The 25,824-nt window shown below is 38.2% G+C and overlaps 1 protein-coding gene across 1 annotated transcript in view; it reads right to left on the reverse strand.

Moving 5' to 3' along the window:
• The window catches only part of muskelin (muskelin 1), a 231,598-nt gene that overhangs the window by 48,683 nt on the left and 157,091 nt on the right, over positions 1-25,824 (reverse strand). Inside the window, exon 12 of the mRNA XM_067147381.2 lies at positions 20,950-21,061. Within this exon, the coding sequence (XP_067003482.1) occupies positions 20,950-21,061 (112 nt within the window). The remainder of the gene's footprint in view (positions 1-20,949; positions 21,062-25,824) is intronic.

Below are 25,824 nucleotides of genomic sequence, written 5' to 3' on the forward strand. Positions count from 1 at the left end.
ATGGAGTCCTTAAATTCAAGTTTACAATCGAGCCTTCCCCATTTTAAATTTAAATTGCTCCGTTCATTCCCGTGTTCATTTATGCCGCTATATTTATATTTGATGACTTAAATAATGAACCGACACCCCTGAGATAAATGCTAGTCTGGGACTCGGGAGGTGGACGGGTGCAAAAGGCTTGCCCAAAGTGGTGCTTTAAGAACGGCAGAGAGGGCCTAACAAATGAAGGGAAGAACTACGAGTCATGTTGGTTGACATCAGTGAAATGATGACCAATTGTAGGACATGTTACAGTTGGGCCAGAAGAAATATGGCTGGTTTAAAGTGAGACTTTACTGTGTGCCCACTGGGAAGCTTGATTGCATTCTAAAGAGGCCAATATCATTGCTAATCAATTGTAAATTTTTATACTTTTTTTTCAAATTTTATATTTTTAACTTTTGATTTTAATTAATTGATGACCGCATCACGGTCAGGTGTGTGTTCACTTGTAACGTAATATCATGCTAGAGTAAGGTTAGTTTCGAACGGAGCTAGATTTGGCTAGTTTATTAATATAATCCATTGCTAATCTCTTCAAGTTTGGCAATGATTCAAAATTCAATAAGCTCGAAGATTTGATGTTTCTCTTTTTCCCATATGAAATTTAATATTATTTTGGTAATTCAGGACTCCATTTAAATGTCATTGGACATGAGATGAATATTATAAACAGTTATGTAGGAAGGCTTGAAATGGTAAAAATATTACTGAGCACCAGTTCAAGTTATTATTTAAAAAGAGGCTGAGATGGTATACATTAAAATTAACGTATTTCAGGGTAGGATATTTCCAACTTCATCGTTGTTTTAATGTTGTTGTTGTTGTTATATTGGAGCAGTTTATTGTGAAATCTTAGGCGCAAGCTAGCAGTCAAGTTGAATGATATGCAAATGTAAACAAGTTTTATAGTCAAAATTTTTTTTTGTGTAATGAAAGTCAGTGTAGGGGTATAATATCATAGGATAGGGCCTAGACCCAATAGGGTATTCCTTCGTGTGCAGCAAGGTGAGAGGCCGATCGGCCCTTTTGCTTTCTCAAGAAAAGTTATAATGTCTGACGATGGTGGGGAGCGACCCCAGCACATAGTGGTAGATGGACAGGAAGAGGTGAAAGCTCTCACGTTAGAGGACTTAATGCAAGCGTTGGCTGCAAGTATTGGTCCAATGAAACATGAACTTGCAGAACAAATGCGGGCTGATAGGATTTCAGATAAACAGGATATTATTGAGCAAATGAAGGCTAATAGTGTTTCAGATAAACAGGAAATTATTCATAAGATCGACCAAGTACAGGCCGCGAGTGTTTCACTAGAGAATAAAATAGACCAAGTACAGGCTGCGTGTGAAGTTAATAAAACAGAACTCAAGGCACAAATAGATGCAGTTCAGGCCGCGAGCGTAGCGATGGGACAGGAACTTAGGGACCAATTAACTCAAGTCCAGGAAGCATGTCACTTCGCGAAAGATGAATTAAAAGGGCACATGGATTCATACATTAATATCGTTAATGAAAAGGTTGACCGTGTTAGAGATGAGGCTCAAATGGAACGCGCAGAAATTAAGGAGAAATTGAACGCTAGTGTCAAGGAACTCGCCGCTCTACGATTAACTGACAGACAAGACATAGAATCACACAGAGGAAATTCGGGATGAATGTTGGAAGGAGAATGACATCGTCCGGGGACAAGTAGAAGAAAAATGCGCGCAGATAGCTGGCACCTTGGACAAGCATGACAAGGGCATGAACGAGTTACGTGGGGAAGCTGCACGTACACTGGTAATCGTAGCAGGACTAAAAACCAAAGTCGAGGAATTAACTGTAAAGTTAGAAGACCGTAGCCAGAGAATAACCAAGTGCGAAGACGCAAACTTAGCGTTATTCCAGCGGATGGAAGACCTAATTGAACAGGGCCAATCATTTGCCGACACGGAAGTTCGCCTATTAGAACAGTGCAAGGCGTATAATGGGCAAAATTCCGGCACAAAAGAAATGTCAAGTAGTAATCCCTACGGCATGGATGACATCCGAAAAGACTTGGAGATATTGAAGGCTAGGTTGGAACCGTCAGCGTCTAGCCAAGACTTTCACCTCCAATACCGTGAATACGAACCCCATGATAACCAGGGGATTCATAAGAAAGGGGGCCTATCCCAAGCTGACATGAACGGTTTCAAGTTTGAGAACAGAGATGGGTCGTCTACGTCATCGAATGCTATCCCGACATCGGTGGTACACGTCATTAAGATGTCTGATGACAAGCCACCAAGGTTCGATGCCCGTGGGCATATCACCCCGAAAGGTTTCATCCGGGAAATCGCCGGTTATATAAATGAAAATAAGATACCAGTAGAGCGACAACTGCGAACAGTCGAGAAATTCCTAGACGGAGCACCAGCTGTATGGGTCAGGGCTTTCTTGTATACCTTTGAAGATTTTGAGGGATTTCGGCGGGCTTTTCTCCAAAAGTTCTGGAGCATTCAGGAACAGCAGGAGTTAAGGCTGGAAGTCTATTCCAGACGATACTCAACATCTTCGCCCACGAAATTCTCAGATTACTTTGTGGCACAATTTCACAAGCTACGGGAGCTTGATAATCCAATGAGCGAAACAGAATTGATTAGCGCCATTGGAAAGCAATTGCCATTTGAGGTCCAACGAATGATGATAGCGTCAAATGTCCAGACGGCTGTCGAAGCGGAGGTTTTGTTACGTCAATTAGACCTCACAACGCATCATTCGAACCCGAGACAAATTAGGAGCAGGGACCAACAGGTGAACAATATCGAACGGACAATCGAACCGAAGATCACTAGTACAAAGAACCAGGGAACTAGTACTGATCCGGAACCTCGTCGAGCATATAATACGGAGTGGAAGCCGCGACAATGGACGAGACCTAGGAATTTTGTGGAAGGCAACCGGCAAACCAACCAAGGTAACTTTCGAGCTGACAGGGGATACCGTGGATTCCAGAGAAATAATTATAGGCCGTATCCATCTAGAAATCAAGGGAACCCGAGATATTACCAGGGAGGATCTCGTCAGGAGAAGGATGACAGATATCAAGAGTCTAGGCGGTACATAGAAGAGCTGAACAAGAGAAAATGGAAGGAGGCGATTCATGATCGAGGCCGTGATGAGGAAGCGACAGGAGCGGAGAGCTTGCAATTCCAAGGAGCAAGGAAGGGGAGCAGCGGCTTGAACCCAAATGCACTGACGTTCGATTCGGGACAAGGAAACAAAAGGATGTGACTAGAAGCAGAGGATGAACGAGAGGAAGCAGATGACGAGCCGGAAGAAGATGATGTCGAAGAAGAGGATGAAGAAGAAGACGGAAGGGAAGAAGAAGTCCAAGTAATCCATACACCAATTGAAGCAAGGCCATGTCCAGAGTGTGGAGAGATAGACAGCGATGTGCAGGAATTTGTCAATACGATCCATCAAATCGAAAGACAGAACGAGGAGTTAAGGTTCAGGAATCAGATGTTGAGAGATGAAATCAATAGCCGTGGCAGAACAGAGGATCCGATGTCAAATCATGATAGTGATGATATGAACACATCATAAAAAAAAAATCTCATGATGCTCACCAGATTTTTTTTTTACCTGGGCAAGAGGAAGATGAACCCGAGTGACTTAGGCCCATAGTCAGTCATGATTTGATTGATAAAATAATATATGGTACATTTATTGAAATACAGAAGTGTAGTTGAAAACATTTCATATATGTAATGTCGAAATAGGAGCGAAGGAAGGACGACAGACTGGAGCCTGACGGATTAGCTCGACACAACAAAATTTAGCTACTTCACAGCAGGGGATCTCATTAGTTGGCGAACAAGGAAATACAGAGTCCACAAATAAGTCTTGGTCAGAAAGAGAAAGGGGATAGGTGATACAAAGGAAACTCGCTACATGAGTAATGCACTGGGATATTTTTGGCAGGACGGAAATTCCGTGCCGTCATGGAAAACTACAGCGGTTGCCAGTACGTTCGCTAGCCTAGGTTCGGGCAGGTGGAGATTTAAATCACGTGACCGCTTGTCGGCCAATCGTAAAAATTTGATGGAAGACTCAGGGATACCATCTTAAGGAATGATGGATGAGATATTTAAAGGCAAAAATTTCATTGTTCCGTATTGAAATTATTGATGTTAAAAATTAAATAACTGGAAAGGAGGTTCAACCTATTCAATACTCAAAAGAAAGAAACGTAGCAATCACATTTCTATTTAAATGGGACCGGTTTCGACCTTAGTCTAGGTCATCATCAGCCATAAAAAACATGTAAAATGTTTATGAATGTTGGAGGTCAGTTTCACTCTCTGTTAGGCACAAAGACACGACACCACATTCTGTCCTGCACAAAGTCACAACACTACCAATCAACATGCGAAGAATTCAAGCCTTTCTGATCTTCGCATGTTGATTGGTAGTGTTGTGACTTTGTGCAGGACAGAATGTGGTGTCGTGTCTTTGTGCCTAACAGAGAGTGAAACTGACCTCCAACATTCATAAACATTTTACATGTTTTTTATGGCTGATGATGACCTAGACTAAGGTCGAAACCGGTCCCATTTAAATAGAAATGTGATTGCTACGTTTCTTTCTTTTGAGTATTGAATAGGTTGGATGAGATATTCCCGTAACTTCAAAAGTAATTAGTAATAAATTATTGTGAGTACACGGAGCAATGTAATGAATTTATTAAATGTCACGCATGGAAAAATAATCAATAATTATTGGCAAATTAAATAAATTGAAGGCTTGATTTCTTGGAAACCAGACAGCTTGAATCTCATTGGCTGGACGAAGACCACGTTGTAAGGGACGCTTCCGAAGGCGCGAAATGTGAGGAGCTAAATCCACCCGTATCTCCTAAATCTGTGATCACCAGGAGTTTATATTTAATCCAGCAAATATGCTAGCGGAGTGGATTAATTTGATGTAAATTTTAACGTCCAATTCGGAGTGCAAGTACCGATATTAAAATTCCACCCCCTCCCTCAGGGGTATGACGTCAATGAATCCGCGGGAGAAAGCTTCATCCATATATACGGGACAAGGGATCATCGCCAACACACTTGAAATGAATCTCTGGAGGTGAACTGTCGGTCGCAGCTAACTTCGAATTTTACGGGCATACAGTAACTCAACATTTAATGGCGCGAGCATCCGCCAGTGTTTGTAAAATGTGATCGCGCTCAAGCAACATGAACTGGAAATAGTTAACGTAGGACAGTGTTTGTCAGTTATAACTATCAGTGAAGTAAATTAATTGCACTGCAAGAGAGTAATATAAATTGTACCACAATAAGTACATACATAACAGACTGTGTGACGAACAGTACTTTAAGGGAATAGTAGCCTGTACTTTGCAATATCGAACCGCTATCATGAACACTTCAAGAGTGCCGTATGAAACGGGCGCATCGCGTCGGACGACATAAATCGCGACGGGCGTAAAAGTTGACACCTCGTCGTACGTGTCCAGGTCCATTGTGCGGTAATTGGACGAAGATTAAAATAGTGTAAATATTAAATTTTTGGGTCTAGGATATTAATTTGTTGTATAAAAGTTAAAGTGTTCAGTGTTAACGTTGTCAATGGTGAAGTTTTGGTGGTAATTAAGGTATTAGTGTAAAATGGTAATGTGCCAGGAAATCTTTTGTGGAACTACGCCATCAAGAATGGAGGAGTAAAATGCAGAGAGGGGCCGAAAGGAGCCTCTCATCTGCAAAGCTGTAATGGAATACCGATAACTAAGATGAGTACTAAACTGTAAATAATATTTGGGAAATGTTATCGTGATTGGGAAAAATGGGAATAATTTGATTATACTTGGTTACCTTCTGTAACAAGATAAGTCGCTTAACGACCCCATCCTAAATTTGTAGCACGGACAGCAGTAAAATATAACAATGTAAATAATCGGGTCTTTTATGTATTCAGTTTGTTGGAGATGTAAATTTTGTAGATATAGGGTAGTACGTTAGGTCATGCATGCATTCATATTTCTTTGTAGAATAATTTTCTTTCATTTGATTTTGGTTATGATAGTTAAATAAGACCCGATATGTGTTTTTCTGCTTTGTCATTTTAACGAGCTATGTAATGACACTGAAGGAAAATCCAGCTTCGCCATACCAGTTGTGTTTTGTTGTTGATTAGTATGTTCATATTTTGTTCAAATTTGTGAGAAGCGATTATAATAATAATATTCCAAGTAAATCATATCTGGATTGATTAGTGCCAGAATGAATCGGAATTGTAAAAGGGGTTATGCGTTAAACATATTAAGAGTGGACTACCGTGTAACAGGCGAAAATTAATTTTTTTAAATTATTAATAATAGTAATAAATAAAAATAAAACTACTTTTTTTAGAAAAAAAAAATTTTTTTAAATTTAATTTGGATATAATAATAATTCATGAGATATTGGAATTTAAGTGATCAGGTGTTGATTTTATCAGGAATCATTTAATGACGGGATGTCGTTTTTAATTCGTGATTAAAGTGTGTGGTAATTTAACTTGATAAATTAATAATATTGAAATTTAAGATCGGTGCTAATAATCCGTACATGTTAATGAACGTGTGGTTTAAATTACGGTCCAATGTATTTTTACGTATAAATGTCGTGTCTTAAATTTGCAATTCATTAGCCGGAACACGTAGGACTAATATTACAAAACCATGATTGTCAAATTTTGGTAAATATAATTTCAAGATGTTACGATTATTTGTGGAGAATGAACTAAGGCGTAGATCGAAATGAGATAGAAAAATGTTAAAGAATCTGCAGTCAGATAATAAAAGGTCGTACGATGTCAGAAGTGAATAAATAAGTCAGTTGATAATTCTGTGAGAAATAAATGAATCAAGGAATATTGAGATAGAAAGGAAAATAAATTCCGTACGAGACACACTTAGTATATTGAAATGAGTGTAAAATGTACGGGCAGTGTCACAGAGAAATACTGAGTTACGTAGCGGGTAGAATTCGAACCCGTGACAGCATGTACGAAATAAATAGACTGCACAGCTATTCGTCGAGATACTACGGATCTGAGGATAGGGAGAGTTCAGATTCCACATAAATGATCTCATATTGTAATCATTGTAATGACGAGTAATGACAATCATGATGTCGTGATAATAATAATAATAATAATAATAATAAATATTGCAGATAAAGGATTGGACCGCTTTAATTAAATGAGCGTTGATAAAGATGTTAAACGGGAATCTAAATGATAATATGCAACCGATAATAATAATAATAATGTAAGGACGATGTTAAATCATCGCGGTCAGCTTAATAATAATTGTCACAATAATAACAGTAATGATGCCGTTGGTTGATCCGTGAAATAATTATAATTGCGACCGATATCTTAATATATCTGGCGGAAGTGACCGGTTCATAAATAATAATAACCTCTTGAGTGACGTGAATAATAATAATAATAATAATATCTGGAGTCACCTATTCATTAATAATAATAATAACCACAAGAGGGATATAATAATAATAATAATAATAATAATAATAACAGTAATAACCATTTGTGTTTGCGTCCCGCATAATAATGACGATATTAATCAAACGTGACAGTGCCAGGAATCGTTGAGTAATAATAATAATAATAATAATAATAATAATAATAATAATAATAATTTCAAAGATGATAATTTCATGAATATTCTGACGATAGTGAATTAAATTACTTGGTGACAACATCCCTCTATTCGTATGTTGAATAATAAGAATGATAATATTATAGTCATTTGTTGCCTCGTTATCGTACGGTTTCCGCATGGGACGATGTTACAGTAATATTTGGCGTGTTTGTTTACTTCGCTCGCGATGCGAGGGGGGCCATTGCCACGGTATTTCCCAACCGCTTCTCGTTATCTAATCTGTGGCAGTAGTCTACTGAGGCTACTTTGTAACATTTCAAATCATGTGTAAAAAAAAATGTAAATGCTAATTCAGTGGTATGGCATCAGCTGGACATCGTAAGATAGGAACTGTCCGTGGAATCCATTTTTCGTAATTCACGAGAAACATTACCCAGTCCGAGTACCGGTCTCGGAAAAATGTATATAGCCGGAGTACATCATCTTAGTTAAATCGGGAAGCCGACCGTAACATGGGTTATGCTCGGGCTCCCGACAGAAGGAAGCTATATCCTTGAACAATGGTTCGATTCAAATGGAATCGATCCGTAAATTATACCTCAAAATGTCATTTTATTTCAGAAGCAACCCAGCAAGATATTGATACCACTTGCGGTATAGCAAGTGATTTGTTTATGTAACATGTGTGGAAAATTTAAATATCGTTGCCAAATGTATCAAAGTTTCGTACGTCGGATGGCGTAATAAACTGCTCTTTCTGGCAATTATTTCAAAGGAAACCATTCTCAAAATCTTTTTATTGTAGTTAGTTGATGCCCTTTTTGAAGTTAACAGTCACTTCCTAGTCCTATCATGGAGTCCTTAAATTCAAGTTTACAATCGAGCCTTCCCCATTTTAAATTTAAATTGCTCCGTTCATTCCCGTGTTCATTTATGCCGCTATATTTATATTTGATGACTTAAATAATGAACCGACACCCCTGAGATAAATGCTAGTCTGGGACTCGGAAGGTGGACGGGTGCAGTATGTATGTATGTATGTATGTATGTATGTATGTATGTTCAGTCCTCAGCCTGGAGACTGGTTGGATCCTCACCAGCTCCACCATTAGCTGTCATAGATGGCCTATGCATCACTGAAGAGGTGTACTAGGAAAATGAGGAGTGAGGCAGATTCCCATCGCTTTCCTCACAGAGCTAGAATTTACTATTATATATCCGTCTGCCAAGCCCACTGAAATGAATGCACCAACTGACCCTACACGCAATATTTTCACATCATTTATAGCAGGGATTGGCTGCATAAGGAATGGCAGTACTAGCATCGCTCATACCTTAGTCACTTTCATATTGTAAAAGCCAAAGATAAAACTGAGACGATCATTGAAAGTAACAAAATTACTCTAGCCCATATCAGAAGACATAGTGCACTGTAAACAGTAGGTCTCGCCAGCAAAGTTATACATGATAATGCAGCTCAGTGTGTTGCAGAGTTTCTTCAGGAGGTCAACATTCCCAGTTTGGACTGGCCAACCAGGAATCCAGACTTCAACCCTATTGAGTATGTGTGGGACATGATTGGTAGTCGTCTTCAGTGCCAATTTCGTTTATATCCTGGTAAACTAAAAATATTACATTACCATGTGTACTTTAGAGCCGACAGACACAGATGCATTCAGTTACGATTAATTTTTTAAATGACACTGTTTTAGCACAATATGCAGAGCATGTCCATAATCCTATGGATGCCCCAATTTCCTATAAATTAGATTACATCGGGCTAATTTACACACATCATGAATTTCTACAGTCTTCACAGATAAAAAATCTGCATCACCTATCAAGATCTGTGAAATGTACACTTAGAATATTTTACAGTGCAACAAATTCTAAGTTTCCCCAAGTGTTAATCTACTTGTGTTAACACGCCAGACCTCACAGCGGATCGGAGTACGTGATAGTAGTCCAGCAGACTGGAGTACAAGGCAAGAGCCCAGATGTTCCAAAGAGTAGCAGGAAGTATCCTGGTTTCAGCTCAATACCACACTGGAACAAGCCACCCAGCTGAGCTGACCCACCAAATGAGCCTTCCACTATTTGGAATGCGGTAACTGGCAGAGAGCTTCCACTTTTTTGGAAACGTGGTAAATGGCAAAGCTTCTACTGTTAGGAACGTGGTAACTGGCAGAGATCTTCCACTGTTTTTGAAATAATGTACATGGCAGAGCACTTCTACCATTTAGAATGTAGTTATTGGCAGAGCTTCCACTATTTTGGAGATATGGTAATTGGCAGAGAGCTTCCACGTTTGGAAATATGGCCTTTCGGATTTTGGTAGAACATCCTATTCAGCTGAGACACATTTCAATGTCTGACCATCTGCAGCCTGCTATTTGCGATAATACTATGAACAGCTGGAGGGAGAATGTCCTACTGAAGTCCAAATCATCTGATGCTGTTCCCTAACAAACAATTACCGTATTTCCTTGCATATTATACCCCTGTCCACTTTTATAACAACTAAAGTGAGGGTCCAATATGTGATAGCCTCCAATTTCGTTTAGTGAATATGACTTCTGGCTGCAAAGAACTATAAATTGTACATGTGTGAATTCTACACTATTTCTGTAACAAATTTATGATTGTATTCTGAGTTTTATTTGTTACCTTCATTGGTAGGCTGTATTTCAAAATTTTAAAAATAAAGATAACAATAAATGGTGAACACATGACTTTTAGGCCTACGTATAACGTAAATATCAATTGATTTTATTTATTCTTATTCAGACTGTGCCTCTTATAAGGGCTTCCGATAAATTCACCTGCATACACCCCAGCGTCAGTGGGTAGGGTCTGACACATCCCACTCTGATGAGCCTAGTGTCAGATCTAAGACGAAACGCTGGTTAATAGAGCAAACGCCTGAAAAGCCTTACATCTGATATATTTTTTATAAGTTTGATGTCGGGAAGGGCATCTGGTCATAAAATATCGCTATGAGGATTCATCTTGCTTCATACCTGACCCTGTAGAGAAACAGTGAAAGGTTTGGACATACAGTTTTATCATATTATGCAATATTAATACAAACAAATTTAAAAAAAAGAATTTAATGTCAGTCATTTGTCTCTGTCAGTTGAGCAGTAGGCCTGTCACAGTGTAAACCTAATTTGAATTATTGTTGTTTGTGCCCCCAACTCTCTTGCTACCGGCATTGTCACTGTTATGGGGATACCCATGGAACAGAAAGAGGTTAAAGAAGGTGACGGGGTGAATGGGTCTATCCACAATATCAAAATTAATTTAAAACTTGAACTGAAGGTTATATTTCTTCAAAAAACAACAACTTCACACATTTTCACTTAGTGAACATAACAAGTCGGGAACAAAAGCAATCTTGAAACAAGACTAAGAAAATCCAAGATTAGTGAATTTTACAGATTCTGGGTTTCAAGCCCCTAGTTTTACAATTTTAGAGATATCGGATCCAGTTTACAACTTTAATTCAAAACAAGGAATCGTTTAGTCAAGGGCAGAAATCCCCTAAGCACTTGCTCCCAAAATACAATATCTAGCTTTCCAGAGGCACTCGTTACTCTTACAAAACTTAGAAAAAGAGCTAACAGGCTCTCAGTTTCTTATGGCCCACTCGAGACAACATTACATCAAAATTTACAATCTCTGGCCTCTCAAACCACAATTTACAAATTGAACTGGTTTTTACACAGGAGTATCTAGTACCCAACCTACAGGGCCATTGTGAAAAAGAACAGGTTAAATAAACGGCCCAAACACAAGCAGAATGGAGGCGTACACAGCGCTCCAAGAAAATGAAAAATTTAAAAACCTACAGGGCTCTCGGCCGATGAACCTGGGGCTAGTCCCAAACTACTGAGGTGGCTCATATGGAAATAACTTTTAACATATTACAGGAACAAAAGGTTGCCAAATGAAGTCACCTCAAATCAAGATGAAGAGGAGCTCGAGAGGGTAACTCATTCTCTATTCCCAATTTCCAGCTAAAGACTTTATGAAATTTTTACATTAGCTGAAAGAAGATTTACATTTTAGAAAAGTTTGTTACATAGTTAACGATTTGGACCTTCCCCTCAAATAAAGCTGCGGAGGTATCAAGAAAGATAGAATTTACGTGACCATTACCTTATAGATGTTCTGCTGACCGAAGAGTAGATTTTTAAAAAAAATAGTCAAGGAGAATCTATTCACTGATGGTTTCTAGAGATGGTCTATGTATCTCTGTATTCTCCCAGTTGGTGTATGTGTAGCAGGAACCACCCCTTCATAATAAAGCTGCACTGTAGGAAGCGTACCAACCCATGAGCTGATTGCTTGGGACAGCCTGAGCAAATTCTCATAGTTGTTTTTTTGCTAGTGGCTTCACGTCACACCGACACAGATAGGTCTTATGGCTACGATGGGACAGGAAAAGCCTAGGAGTTGGAAGGTAGCGGCCATGGCCTTAATTAAATTACAGCCCCAGCATTTGTCTGGTGTGAAAATGGGAAACCATGGAAAACCATCTTCAGGGCTGCCGACAGTGGGATTCGAACCCACTATCTCCTGGATGCAAGCTCACAGCCGCGCACCCCTAACCGCATGGCCAACTCGCCCAGTCTACCACATGGCCAACTCGCCCAGTCTAGTAGTTGTACTCTGAATGTAGTACATAGTAATTAGAAGCATTCTTTGGATAATTCTGGCTGTTGAATGACAAACCTTTATTTTTAAGTATATTTCATATATTTCATGCTTTTTCTCTACAGTTATCACATTAGGACTTACCTAAATAACAGCTGTATTTAATATCAAACACAATGTGCACATTTGATTTTAAAAATAGAGAAATTCACTGTCAGTATTTCATCTTTTGTATAATGAGAAAGAGGAAGTGTTCTTTGTGTGCAGTCTGAACATGCTTAGCATATGCTTTTGTGGATATATTTCCTTAAAACATCTGACTACCATTTTCATTCATTAAGCTCAGTGTTTTAATGCATTTGTATTGTGGAGTCAATGTCTATTTATATGAACTATCAGAAGCTAAGAACATGATGCATATTTAAATCTGCTTCAAAGTTCATTTAGATTGTCCATCATAAATAATCGTTATATTTAAGGGAGAGCTATTTAATTTTTTTGTTATCTTCGAGAACACTTCATTTATGAAATTGGCATATAACCTTTAGTTAACCATACATACATACAATTGCTATCTCAGAGTTTAAACAAAACCAAACCCCATGGCACTACAGCCCTCAAAGGACCCTGGTCTACCAAGCGACAAGCTGCTCAGCCCGAAGACCTGCAAATTACGAGGTGTCGTGTGGTCAGCACGACGAATCCTCTCTGCTGTTATTCTTGGCTTTCGAGACCGGGGCCGCTACCTCACCATCAGATAGCTCCTCAATTCTAATCATGTAGGCCGAGTGGACCTCGAACCAGCCCTTAGGTCCAGGTAAAAATCCCTGATCTGGCCGGGAATTGAACCCGGGGCTTCCGGGTAAAAGGCAGGCACGCTACCCCTACACCACGGGGCCGGTATCTCAGAGTTTATCTACGACAATATCTGTCTAGTTGCATGGTGAAGGTTTTGTCGATGGCGACAGCTTTGGTCAAGTGTGGATAACAGCACTGAGTATTTTGTGCATCACTTTACATTTTATGGTATTAAATAAGCCCTCCTATCTTCTACCTTTTCTTTCTATCCTATTTGGTTGTAGTCTTTCGCTGGCAGTTTGAAACAATTGGAAGGTAAATAAATACTTGTGAGGGAAGATATTAGTCATGGACTGCATAATGGCCCATGCTAGTCCTAGGGGAGGACAAATGAGATTATCTATGGCCCTAAAACATGGTATTTTCCCCGTTTTGTTGTTCACAATATGAAGATTCAAATGAGACTCACATAATTCTTTTATGATAACTTTTTAAGACCAGTAAGCTGAAATGGTATGAACACATGATGAGAATGGAAGGAGACAGAGTTACAAAGCGAGTAATTATGAAGAAAATAACTTGAGGAAGACAATGGTGAAAGTCCAGAAAGAGGTGGATGGATACGGTGAAGAAGAATATAGAGAAAGGAGTAAAAGTAGAAAAAATATTGGAGAAAGGAAGGGAGGGGTGGAGAGATAGGAAACTGTGGAGGTCCTTGTTTCACAACCCATCCCAGAAGACTAAAAACAGGAAATGAAGAAAAAAAATAAGAATGACTTCCCCTGTAAACCATGTGACCATGCCACGTTGGGAGACTTGCGCGCCCCAATGAAGCAGGTAACCAAACCATAGGTTCAACCATATCAGAGGGGTATCTGTCGAGAGACTAGGCTAACAAATGGTTCATCAAAAGTTGGGGTAACAACCTTTCAGAAAATGCAAGGGTGGCAATCTGCACAACTGACTGATATGACCTTGTAATAATATTCAACATTGTTTAGCTATGTTGATACTGCTACATGGCTGAAAGAAAAGAGAAACTACAGCCGTAGGTTAGAGAATCTGAAGAGGAAAATGGATAGACTAAAATTAGTAGTTGGTATAAGTGAAGTACGTTGGCAGGAGAAGCAGCATCTTTGGTCAGGCAACTACAGAATTCCGGATATCAGATGTAAACTACTGTAAATGCAAAAATGACGATTTAGATGTTTTTATAGTATGTGACTTGTTATGGTCATATCGTCTTACGGGTATACTACTGTATGTGCATGTTTTGCAGGAATGAAGATAAGCTATATGATACTAGCCTGTGTGCAAGGAGAATCCAGTGATAAACAATCATACAACAGTTCAAATTTATGCTGTCCGCTGCACTCACTGTATTGGCTCTTGTGATAGTTTCCAATGGTTAGAACTGTCAATTTGACCTGCTTTAAAGTCAGCCAAATATGCATTTCAGCAGCTTATTTCTGCTCTCCCGTAAACTTGGTGAAATTTTACTTACAATAGTTTACCTCTGATGTCCAGAATTAACACAAAATCAAACATGGGAAATGCAGGAGTTGGTTTAATAATGAGTAAGAAAATATGGCAGCGGGTAAGTTGGGACCAGCCTAGTGAATGAATTATTGTTGTCATGAGACGAAAATTTACCTTTGGTGGGAGAGTGGAATGTAGTGGTAGGACAAGGAAGAGAAGGTAATGCTGTAAGAGAATTAGGATTGGGAAGAAGATATGAAAGATAATATCGGCTAGGTGGATTCTGTACTGATCATAATTTAGTCCTTGCTAATACTTGGTTCAAATACCACAAACGACGGTTGTATAAGTGGACGAGACCTGGAGACAGAGGAAGGTATTAAATAAGACTCCATTATGATTAGGAAGAGATAGAGAAACCAGGTGTTGGATTGCAAGACTTTCCCAGTTAAGTTGAAAGAAAAGACGGCGAGGGATTGTTTCAAAGTACATGTTGCATAAGGACTAGATGAAAAGGCTGAAGGAAACAAGAGATGAAGAATGGACAGTTGTGAAGAATAACATCAATAGGACTGCTGAAGAAAAGTTAGGAAGAAAGGTAAGATCAAGTAAGAATCGGTAGAAAAATCAAGGAAACCTTTTGAGAAAGGAAAACTAGGTGTATGAATATTAAGAGCTCAGATGGAAGACCACTTCTAGAGAAAGAAGACAAGGAAGAAATATGGCATGAACATATTCAACAATTCTATCCAGGGAAAGAAGTAGATGATAAGGTTCTGGAACAAGAAGAAGCTGCTGATGCTAATGGAATGGAAGGCCCAGTTTCGAGGTCAGAATTTGTCAGAGATTTGAGAGAACTAAATAGAAACGAGGCATCTGGAATTGATGACATACTAGCACAGAGAGGTTATTCCATTTAGTGTGCAGGATGTATAACAAAGGAGAAGAGCCGACCGATTTTAGACAGAATGTTGTTATAGTGGGGGCATGGAGAGCTGAATCAAACCAGTCTATCTACTTATGATCCAAAACAATACACCTCTACTAAATGAGGGAGGCTCGTATTTGTACGCTTTATTCACCACCGGCCAGCTACACCTGACATGACTTCTTTACCAGAGTCCCATTACCAGTCACTTTTCAATGGTCCCATAAGAAACTTCACAGTTATCATAGTGGTAAGGAGGCATATATATCCCCCTCCCCCCACCAAAGGCAACTCCCTACATCGTGCCGTTGCCCATCTTCCACGACATGGTCGAGGGGTTGAACTTACAGGAGTACAGTACAAAACTTGAGGAACAACATGCGATTTAGACCAGACAGATCAACCCTAGACATAATTTTTTTTTTTTACATGAGTGTTCTATAAAAAATATTGGGATAAGAATAAAATGGATTGTAGTTGTATTCTTGGATACAGATAAGGTATATGATCATGTACCATCTAAACACATATGGAAATGTCAGAGGCATAAAGAGCCAGATAAGACTACAGCTCGAATTAAACAACAATCCTTTAGCATCCTACATTAAACAACTGTATCAAGAAACAAAGAGCTGTGAGCAAATTCAAGGAGGCAGGTCAAGTTGTTTTAAACAATAAGAGTGGAGTCCAACAAGGAAATTGGCTATCACCATTTCTCTTCATTATTATAATGGATGAGGTTATAAAAACAGTAAAAAAAAGAGAAGGATCAGACAACAAATGCACTTGTATTTTCTGATGATCTATAGAGTGAGACAGAAACAGAAGAATGAGCTAAACTACAGCTTTGGCATGAAAATTTGAAAGAATGTGTAGTGTATTTAAAAAAATAATAAAGTGAGTGTGCTAGTAACAACAGCGTAACGACACAGAGATGTATACTCTCTGGAGAGAACTGAGACATGGCAATCTGGAGCTCTAGGTACATCGTATGACTGGGCTGGTTGAAATGTAACTGATTTGGGTTGAATCAGTGTCCTATTCATTTGGTCAATATGGCGTTTCAGTGTCCTTCCTGATTCATCCAAAATAACTAGGTAGTGTCGCTGACCATACTTCTTTACAACCTTTCCAAATTTCCAAGTGTACTTGTTATTGCAGAAGAAGCGCACCTGGACTCTCCCCCCCACTTTTCATTGGAATTTTCACTGTAATGAATAGTTACGCCATACTGTACAACAAATGCATTATCCTAATAAAATAATGTTAAGTACTGGATAAGTATATTTAGTAGAGTGTTCAGAACATAACAGAATGCTACTGCTGATCAGCCAAACTAAAATAGCTTGTTTGGCCCAGCTGCAAATGAAAAATGAAATATTATTAACTTAAAATACTTAGGGAGCTTCATTTATTCTGAAACCGCCATACACGTACCTGCCTACTTTTAGAAACCAAAAATAGGAAGATTTCTTAATTCTTGGATTTCATCTAAGTATATTGTGCTACAGTCTCAGTAAAAAAAGAACAAGATAAAAGGCATACATATCTACAGTTAAAATGTGGCTCGACAATTCAATTTAAAATAAACTAAGAAAACATAAAAATGATTACAAGAAAATGTACCCAATCAATCTCATTTATGACACAAACATATGAATAGTAACAGACAGGTAAGTCAAGAACTGACTTCAACTTAGAAATGTGAAAAATATACACATGTAGATGACAAAGACTGCTGTGTTTACTTGTTTAGCATTGAACTGGCAGCTAACTTTGCCCTCTTCAAAAATGCACTGTCATACTGTTGCTCATAATACTTTCCACTCAGACTTGATTTGACCACCAATAGTTTACAGAGATTTTCATCATTCAGAGATGATCGGAATTGTGTCCTTGTCTTTTCTACCTGGCTGAACAATCTTTCACATTCAGCATTGCTGTGTTGTACTGTCAACATTGAGAGCATTACTTTTGCTATTCTATCATATTTGGAACATCCATCTCCACCTCAAATATCCCCTATAGCAGACCAAGAACAATCTACTCTTTCTTTTTGCACAACAGACAATGGTAAATCCTCCACTTGGAGAAAACAAAACTGGTACTATAATGCATCCATAGCTTCTTGGTCATCTTCATCATCTTTCACTGGCAATATAACAGGAAACTTGAAAACCAAATACTTTATGGCATTGAAGGAACAAGTCTGTAAAGAATTTATCTGAGCTACTTGAGCATTAACAAAAACATCACTATTCAAATTAAATTTATGAATAATATAATCACAAACTGCAATAAAACAGTTCCTGATACGCAATTAGAAGTTTTTCTTCTCTTCAGGTGCCAGATTTTCTACAAGATGAGATGCTGAGCAGCCAATTGAAAAGGTGGCAATTGGCAAAACTAAAGGAATTGTATCATAAGTGGTATGTTCCGAGCTGTCAGCGGAGAGATGGCGTGGAATGACATTAGTAGACGAATAAGTTTGAATGGCGTTTATAAAAGTAGGAAAGATCACAATATGAAGATAAAGTTGGAATTCAAGAGGACAAACTGGGGCAAATATTCATTTATAGGAAGGGGAGTAAGGGATTGGAATAACTTACCAAGGGAGACGTTCAATAAATTTCTAATTTCTTTGAAATCATTTAGGAAAAGGCTAGGAAAGCAACAGATAGGGAATCTGCCACCTGGGCGACTGCCCTAAATGCAGATCGGTATTGATTGATTAACAAACCTACACAGAATGTCCTTCAACATATCAGTCAGCATGGACATTAATGTGAGGTGCATGCGACTGAAGAACTTAATTAGTTTTCTCAAAAGTAGGGATGATAAATGCCAGAAATGAGAAAAATGCTTTAGTAAAGTTTGAAGACAGAAAAAGAAATAGTCTCTCCTCTGGTGAAATACTGGCAGTGCAACTAGGATCCTTTATTTTCTTCACAGATGGAAATGAACAACTCTCCACTTTTTTTTTTTTTTCCCCACAAATAACAGAAGATTGGTCTTGTACTCTACCGACACAAGGACCACGTTCCATTTCTGTATGTTCATGTGCCCTTAGCTTGGGAATTTGGAAATACTTCAGAGACGTGTCTGTGCCATTTTAACAGATCCTGATTCCCACTACGAAATCAATCTTTCCAAACATTTCCCCAAGGATAATCAGCATGTACACACATGCTTTAATATTTTTCTGACATCAATTTGGTACAAAGCTTGATACATTTTGAGATGATCTTTTCTCTTTGAGCTTTTGTTTAAATGATAAAATATTAATTAGCATCTCATCAATTTTGACAAGAAGGGAGCCTGAACCCTTCATGGCAGCCAAATGAATCAAACGATAAGGCATCCTATAATAAGGTTTTTGCTCTATTCTCTTAGTTTAGCAGCAACACCATTTTTTCTTTCCATCATAACACGAGCATTATCTGTACTGAAAACTATACAGTTTACCATCAGAACGTCATATATTTTCAGAACATCCTGGACCAAATTAGCAATATTAACACCAACAGAGTTGCCTTTCAAATTTTCCATGGATAGTAAATGATTTTCAATCTTTTTAAATTCTTTGTTGAAAAACAAGACGACAGAATAAAGCTTACTAACTTTATCATTGCTACCATCAGTTGAAATCGCAAAAGGTTGAGCCCCTAAAGTTTGAATCACCTTACTATCTGCATCACAGGCCATTTCATTAATTATGGCAGACTTTTTTGTTCTAGCACACGAATACTTCTTCGCGATGCCTGAATCTGGGAACATCTTTCTGAACAATGGTCCTGCGTGATCAGAACAAGACAATGCAAGGTTATGTTCGTCAATGAGCACCGTGAACAAACATTCTGCTCGAGTGAGTGCATCATCTTTCTTCCTGCCTACAAAAAAATAACTTAATTTTTTGTTCCTCCCAAGACAACTAGCACTATCTTTGTGTTTTTGTGTGATGCTGTGAGCTACAATATCAGTCTTCCCTCCATGCAAGATATTTATATCAGACCGACACACAGAACAAAATGCATAATAGTTTCCTTTCTTAGATCGTAAAATGAACGGAAATTCAGTTTTATAGGTATCCCTGAACACTTGGAGATACCGTTTGTTATGTTTTGTAGTCATAATGTGAAGAGAAAATATCAGAAACTGTCACCGACACAACTCTGAAACACATTCAAGTCATTAAAATTATGAACTAAGAATGAACACAAATGCACTGAAATACGTGAAACTACTACATACAAAACAGATCAATATTTCTCCTATATTATTAACGTACGACTTTGACAGGGGGAAAAGTACAGAACCGCAAGTAAAAACACACGGCCCACAACTCCAACAATACTACGCACAGAAACGAGCGTGCCAACCACATAATAACAAACTCACTCTTTTGTCCCGATTAACGGAGTTGCTAGTGCACACTAGCTTCTCTGGCTTGTAGGATGATTGCCATTCCGAATTCCCAGCTGAATAGCACACAGGCTGTTATAGCGAGCGAGAAATACGATACACGAAGGTGACGGATGATACACTCGCCAAATAAGCATCAAATAAATACACTTGAAAATGAGGTTGTGTAAATTACACAAACGCACAAGAATTTATCCTAGGGGATGAGTATTGACCATACTGGATATTACATCGGTCAAAAATAGGAAGAAGTAAAAATAAATCGGAAAATCGGAAGACGAGTTAAAAACAGAAAGTTTCTGGGTAAATAGGAATGGTTGGTAGGTATACATACACCAAGAAATAAACACAAAAATTTTACCATACTATTTGTCAATTACTTTTGGAAGACATATTTCGCCAAGCTTTCAAGATAACACTTTAAAAAACATACCTTGTACCAATTCCTACATACAGACTGGAAGCAGCAACTTTGACTGGATCTGCAAAAATTTGTTTACAGGCCACTGAAATGAAGTTCCTCAATTCTTGTATTCAAAAGACAAAGAAAGTAAGGAGGTACGAGAATATCCAGCAACAACTTGGATTGGACAGGAGTCTGTTGGAAACCTCAGCCTTGGGCAGATTAAGGTGGTATGTTGTTGGTGAGAGTCCCAGAGGGAGGCCTTGTAATGATTGGGAAAAGCATATTTTCAAAGACCTAGAGAAACATGAAGTAAATTGGCAGCAAGAAATAGAATATCGTCTCTGGATGGACAGAATGAACTGAGGAGGCTCATAAATACTAGCACCCGGCTTGCTGAAGTGGAGACTGATAGTGATCGTAATGACTTTTCGTCTTAGAATAGCATTTAGATGAAGGATTATTATCTATACATGGCAGAAACCAGTCTAATAATCATGAAACAATTCTGAGATGCTTTATTTTGGGTAAAAAGTTTCAATACATATATATATATTATCCTTCATCACTTACCTTGTTGATGTGATCATAAACAAGCTGATGTGCAAATCTTGGGCAAGGTTCAAGATGCTGCATTTTATTCCAATATTGCTCACCAGTATTTTCATTTCTATATATACAAGACCTGTAATATGAAAAGAAAAAATAAAATAAAATAAAATAAAATAAAAAAAAAAATAAAAAAAATAAATAAATAAAGGCTCAGTTTCATTATTGCACCATTATTACTAACAAATACACAAAACTTTCCCAGTACTACCAGCATGATTCCTTTTTGAATTCAAACTTTCAAGACTGATAGCTAGAGAATATTTTAACACAAATAATTGAAGACTTGAAATAAAGTCTCTAAGTGCCAAAATAATAGTCTTGAGGAAAATAAGTTTAAATTATAGAAGGCACAGGCATGGAGCATATAGCATGCCATCTGTTGATAGATATTGTTACTACACCATCATTTGTGGCAGTTCGAGCCTTTTATACATTTTTAGGCTTGGCGTGTAGATTCTATTTTACACAATTACTCAAAATGTGTAACTTTGGCTCTTAGAGCTTTATTTATTTAAGGTCTTTAATTATTACCTGTGAAGATAAATTCAGAAGCCATGAAGCCTGTGAATGTTTAAAATCTTTACTGTTGTCATTAGGAAAACAGAAAACTAAGAGCCCACAATGGCTTAACATTTTGCATTTTCTTTCCTCTCCACTTCAACTGATTACATTGAATTGTAATGTAGCTAGTTCGTGTACTTATAATCTACTATGTTGACTTACACATTCCTGAGTAAGATATTGCTCTTCTTCTATATATTATTTATTCAGTTTCATTTATTACCAGTATATCTCCATGCAGGACTTGAAAACTTTCAGGCGCCAGGTCGCCGTGATGACGGGAAATACGAGTCTGACACATAGCTTTTATTTTTCGTGTTGGTATTCCCAATTTTTATCTAGCAGTAGATCTGATTTATATACAATTGGATGTATTAAAAACAAATTACATTAAATATGTTATCAAGTTCAAAGTTTCAAATTTATCTTAAATCTTAAAATTTATTTAATTTTAAATAGTCACGAGTGTATACCCACACGTCAAACGTCAGGAACTTAAGGAAGAATGGAGCAATGAACTGAAGTGGCTCAAATTTGACTCAATTGAAGGTGTTGCAAGACGTGAAGTGTGTAGTTTGTTTCCTTCCATTTCAGACAATAATTTAAAAGTTCTGTCAGGTTTTACAGGTCCAACCAAACTGGAAGCCTTGAAAAAATATTTCAACATCAAATGTGTGTTGGCATGGCAGCAACTTCGCCAGAATCCACTCATTTGGCAGTGTGTGCAAAGAAGATTAATGAAAATATGTTGCAACAACAGAAGAATGTGTTTAATATGGCATACTATACAGTTAAGGATAACAAGCTGTTTTCACTAATTTTAGAGTTTTGTAGCATTAGAAGGTGGTGGTGGTGGTGATTACTGTTTTAAGAGGAGTACAACTGGGCAACTATCCTCGGTTAACACTAATCAGAGAGAGAAAATGGAAGGGATATGGCACCTGGACAAAAAATAAGATATTGGCCAAAGAAATGGAAGGGGCACAAAGGGCGTGAAAATTAAAAACTTGACCAAGGGAGGTTAGATAGGACAGATGAAAGTGAAGAGCCTGGCATAAGTAAGTGGAAGCAACGTGCCCTGTGGTCGTCAACCCATGCTTTCAAGGTAAGAGCCCCTGGGGCTAGTTAGCACTGGCAGCCAAACTGGGTCATCATGATCATCATCATCATCATCATCATCATCTCAGTGGATAAGCACTCTCCAATTACTGTATGTCCATGAAGGTGTCTTCTTCCGTAACCTGATGCAAATCCACACCTCGCCCACCTAGATCATTTCTAATCTGATCTTTCTTGAGTGACCTCTTAATCTTTTGCTTTCAAGTTCCTTCTCAAACCACACTCTAGCCGTTCTTTATGGGTCCATTCTTTTTAGATCACCAAACCATTCCAGCCAGGCTTTGACAAAAAAATAAGGGTCTGTTTCACTTTGACAAGATGGCATATTTAGTCATTTCTTACTTTGTACTTCCCTGTTTTCTGAATCAAAGTTCATAAGAACTTTGTTTCCACTACTTGTAGTTTGCTGCTATTTCTGATGGTTTGCATGCCGGTTTCTGGACTGCATTTATTAACTGGTACAAAGAAGTTTCTGTCGGGTATTATTATTAGCGTAACGTACACAAAACAATACAAAGATTAAATATACAGCACAAAATATTATATACATAATTACAAGATATACACATAACATTGAAAACAATCATGCAAGCAAAAAAGTTCAAAGAGTTAGATCTCAGTTCTCTAGCCATTGTATGGCCTCAGAAGAAGCCACCACAAAGTCCTGGCTGGATCCAGCGAATGCCCTTCCAATGCATTCGGTGACAATATGATTGATAGTCTGCTTTACTGCACCACAGTCGCAGGCTGGAGATGATCTCATTCCCCATTTAAACAACATTGATCCACATCTCCCGTGGTTAGTACGTACTCTGTTGAGGGCTACCCATGTCTTGCAGGGCAAATCAAAGCCAGCTGGAAGATTCTTATAATTGAACAGTGTCTGCCATTGAATCGGAGCTACACTATTCCACTCTTGTTGCCAATCAGTTTTCGAATTGAAATCCCTCCTAACAAGTTCCTGTGCTGTTCGAATAGGAGGAGATCTTGATTTTAGGCGGCTGAATCTGACGTTAACATCTTCATGGAGAGGGAGATCAGGATTGGTTAATATCTTGTTGTATTCTCTAACCAAGTTATTCAATCTTCTAATTCTAGGAGGTTCTATGTGGCTGAGCACTGGCAACCAGAAAAGAGGAGTAGATTTGACTGTGCCACTTATGACACGCATTGTTTCATTCAGGACCATGTCCACCTTTTTAGCATGAGAGCTGTTAATCCAAACTGAAGAACAGTACTCAGCTGTGGAAAGCACCAGCGCCATAGCTGAAGTACGCAAAGTAGATGCAGAAGCTCCCCATATGGAGCCAGCAAGTTTGTGGATGATGTTGCGTGACCTTAATTTGACTGCTAGGTTGGTTAGATGTTTCCTGTATGATAGCGTTCGGTCAAGAGCAACTCCAAGATATTTGGGGTTGGCATTGTGAGGGAGAAGACTTCCATTAAGTGACACTTTCAAGGTAATATTCGCTTGCTGGTTATTTAAATGGAAAAAGCAGGTTTCTGTTTTGTTAGGATTTGGTTTCAAGCACCACGTTTTGAAGTATGTGCACAGAATATCCAGGTCTGCATTTAAAGTTCTCTCTATCACATTAGCATCCACATGATGACTAATTATTGGCAGATCGTCGGCATAAGCAAATTGACGAGAGCTCGTGACAGATATGTCTGCAATATACAGGTTAAACAGTAATGGAGAGAGAACAGATCCTTGAGGTAGTCCGTTGTTAAGTACCTTTATTTTGCTGTGATTTGTATGCATGACCACCTGGATTATTCTATTTGAGGGCAAATTGTTAATCAGATGCGACATTTGACTACACTATGTCAGTTTAAAGAACTTATACACAATACCTTCTCTCCACACTGTATCATATACAGCTGTTAGATCAATAAACACTGCTCCACTCTTTAATTGCTTTTCAAAACCTGTCTCAATATGTGTTGTCAGAGCAAGCCCCTAATCTTCACAACTACGTTGAGGTCTAAAACCAGCTTGTTTGATTGGAATGATTCTAAAAATTAAAGGACTTATTCTATTGTAGATAAGCCATTCCAAGAGCTTAAAGCAGACACTCATTAAGGCAATTGGTCTATAGCTTTCGACAGAATCTGTACGTTTACCAGGTTTTAAGATAGTATCTTAGTTCGTTTAAACTCTGAAGGGAGTTGACTTGTTTGGAGTATGTTGAGAAAAACTGCACTAGCCAGTACCTTACATTTTTTCCACAGTGTTTCAAAAATTCTGGGTGTATACCATCAAAACCTGGGGATTTTCCATTTTTCAATTCATTTAGAGCAAGTAAAAGCTCTTGCTCAGTAAAAGGAGCAGAAATGTTGGAAGAAGTAGTGTACTGCTTTCTCAAATGAGACAATTCGCTTTTAATAAAACTTTTGTGTAATTTGTCTGGCTTGGATTTAGACAAACTGGCAATACGACTGGCAATATGATTAGGTGAAACCTCTGGTTTCAACTGGGGACTGTGAGGTATTCTTCCTAGCTTCTTTAGAACTTGATTATGATCACAAATATAAAGATAGGAACTTTCCACTTATTCAATAAAATTATTTATTATAAGGTCCTTCAAATATTTGGAAGGTTTGGAAAAAACATTCAGCAGAACCCCCAACTACCCATCCATCAAGATATTACAAATACTGAACTCAACAACTGAAATCAAAGAAACCACCCTGGCATACAGCAACAGATCCTGAAAGAACCTCTTTTCATGTTAACAGCTCATGGAATGCCCAGTGGGATCAGTCTTCAGTAGTCAACAAACATCTAGTTGCGAACCCTTCTAAACGTGTACAAGGATTTGATCTTCCAAGGCGACAGTGGAGAATCATCAATCGGATAAGAACTCGACAAGGCAAGGTAGATATGGTTATCTATTGTGCAAATGGGGTTGGACTAGCTCTGCAAATTTTGTTTGTGATGCTCCTTCTCAGTCAATCCACCACATTGTTGCTGACTGCCTAATTCGAGCTTTCAAAGGAAAGCTAATGGACATTCACTGCACATTGGATGAAGCAGTTGATTGGGTAAAAAAAAAAAAAAAAAAAACTAGACCTAGAGTTGTAGTATTGTACGGACTTGTGACTACGCACATTTATCCTGAAACTATATATATAGGTACATATATTCATCATACT

This window comes from Anabrus simplex, chromosome 5 (genome assembly GCF_040414725.1).
Source record: "Anabrus simplex isolate iqAnaSimp1 chromosome 5, ASM4041472v1, whole genome shotgun sequence".
In the NCBI taxonomy this organism is placed as follows: domain Eukaryota; kingdom Metazoa; phylum Arthropoda; class Insecta; order Orthoptera; family Tettigoniidae; genus Anabrus; species Anabrus simplex.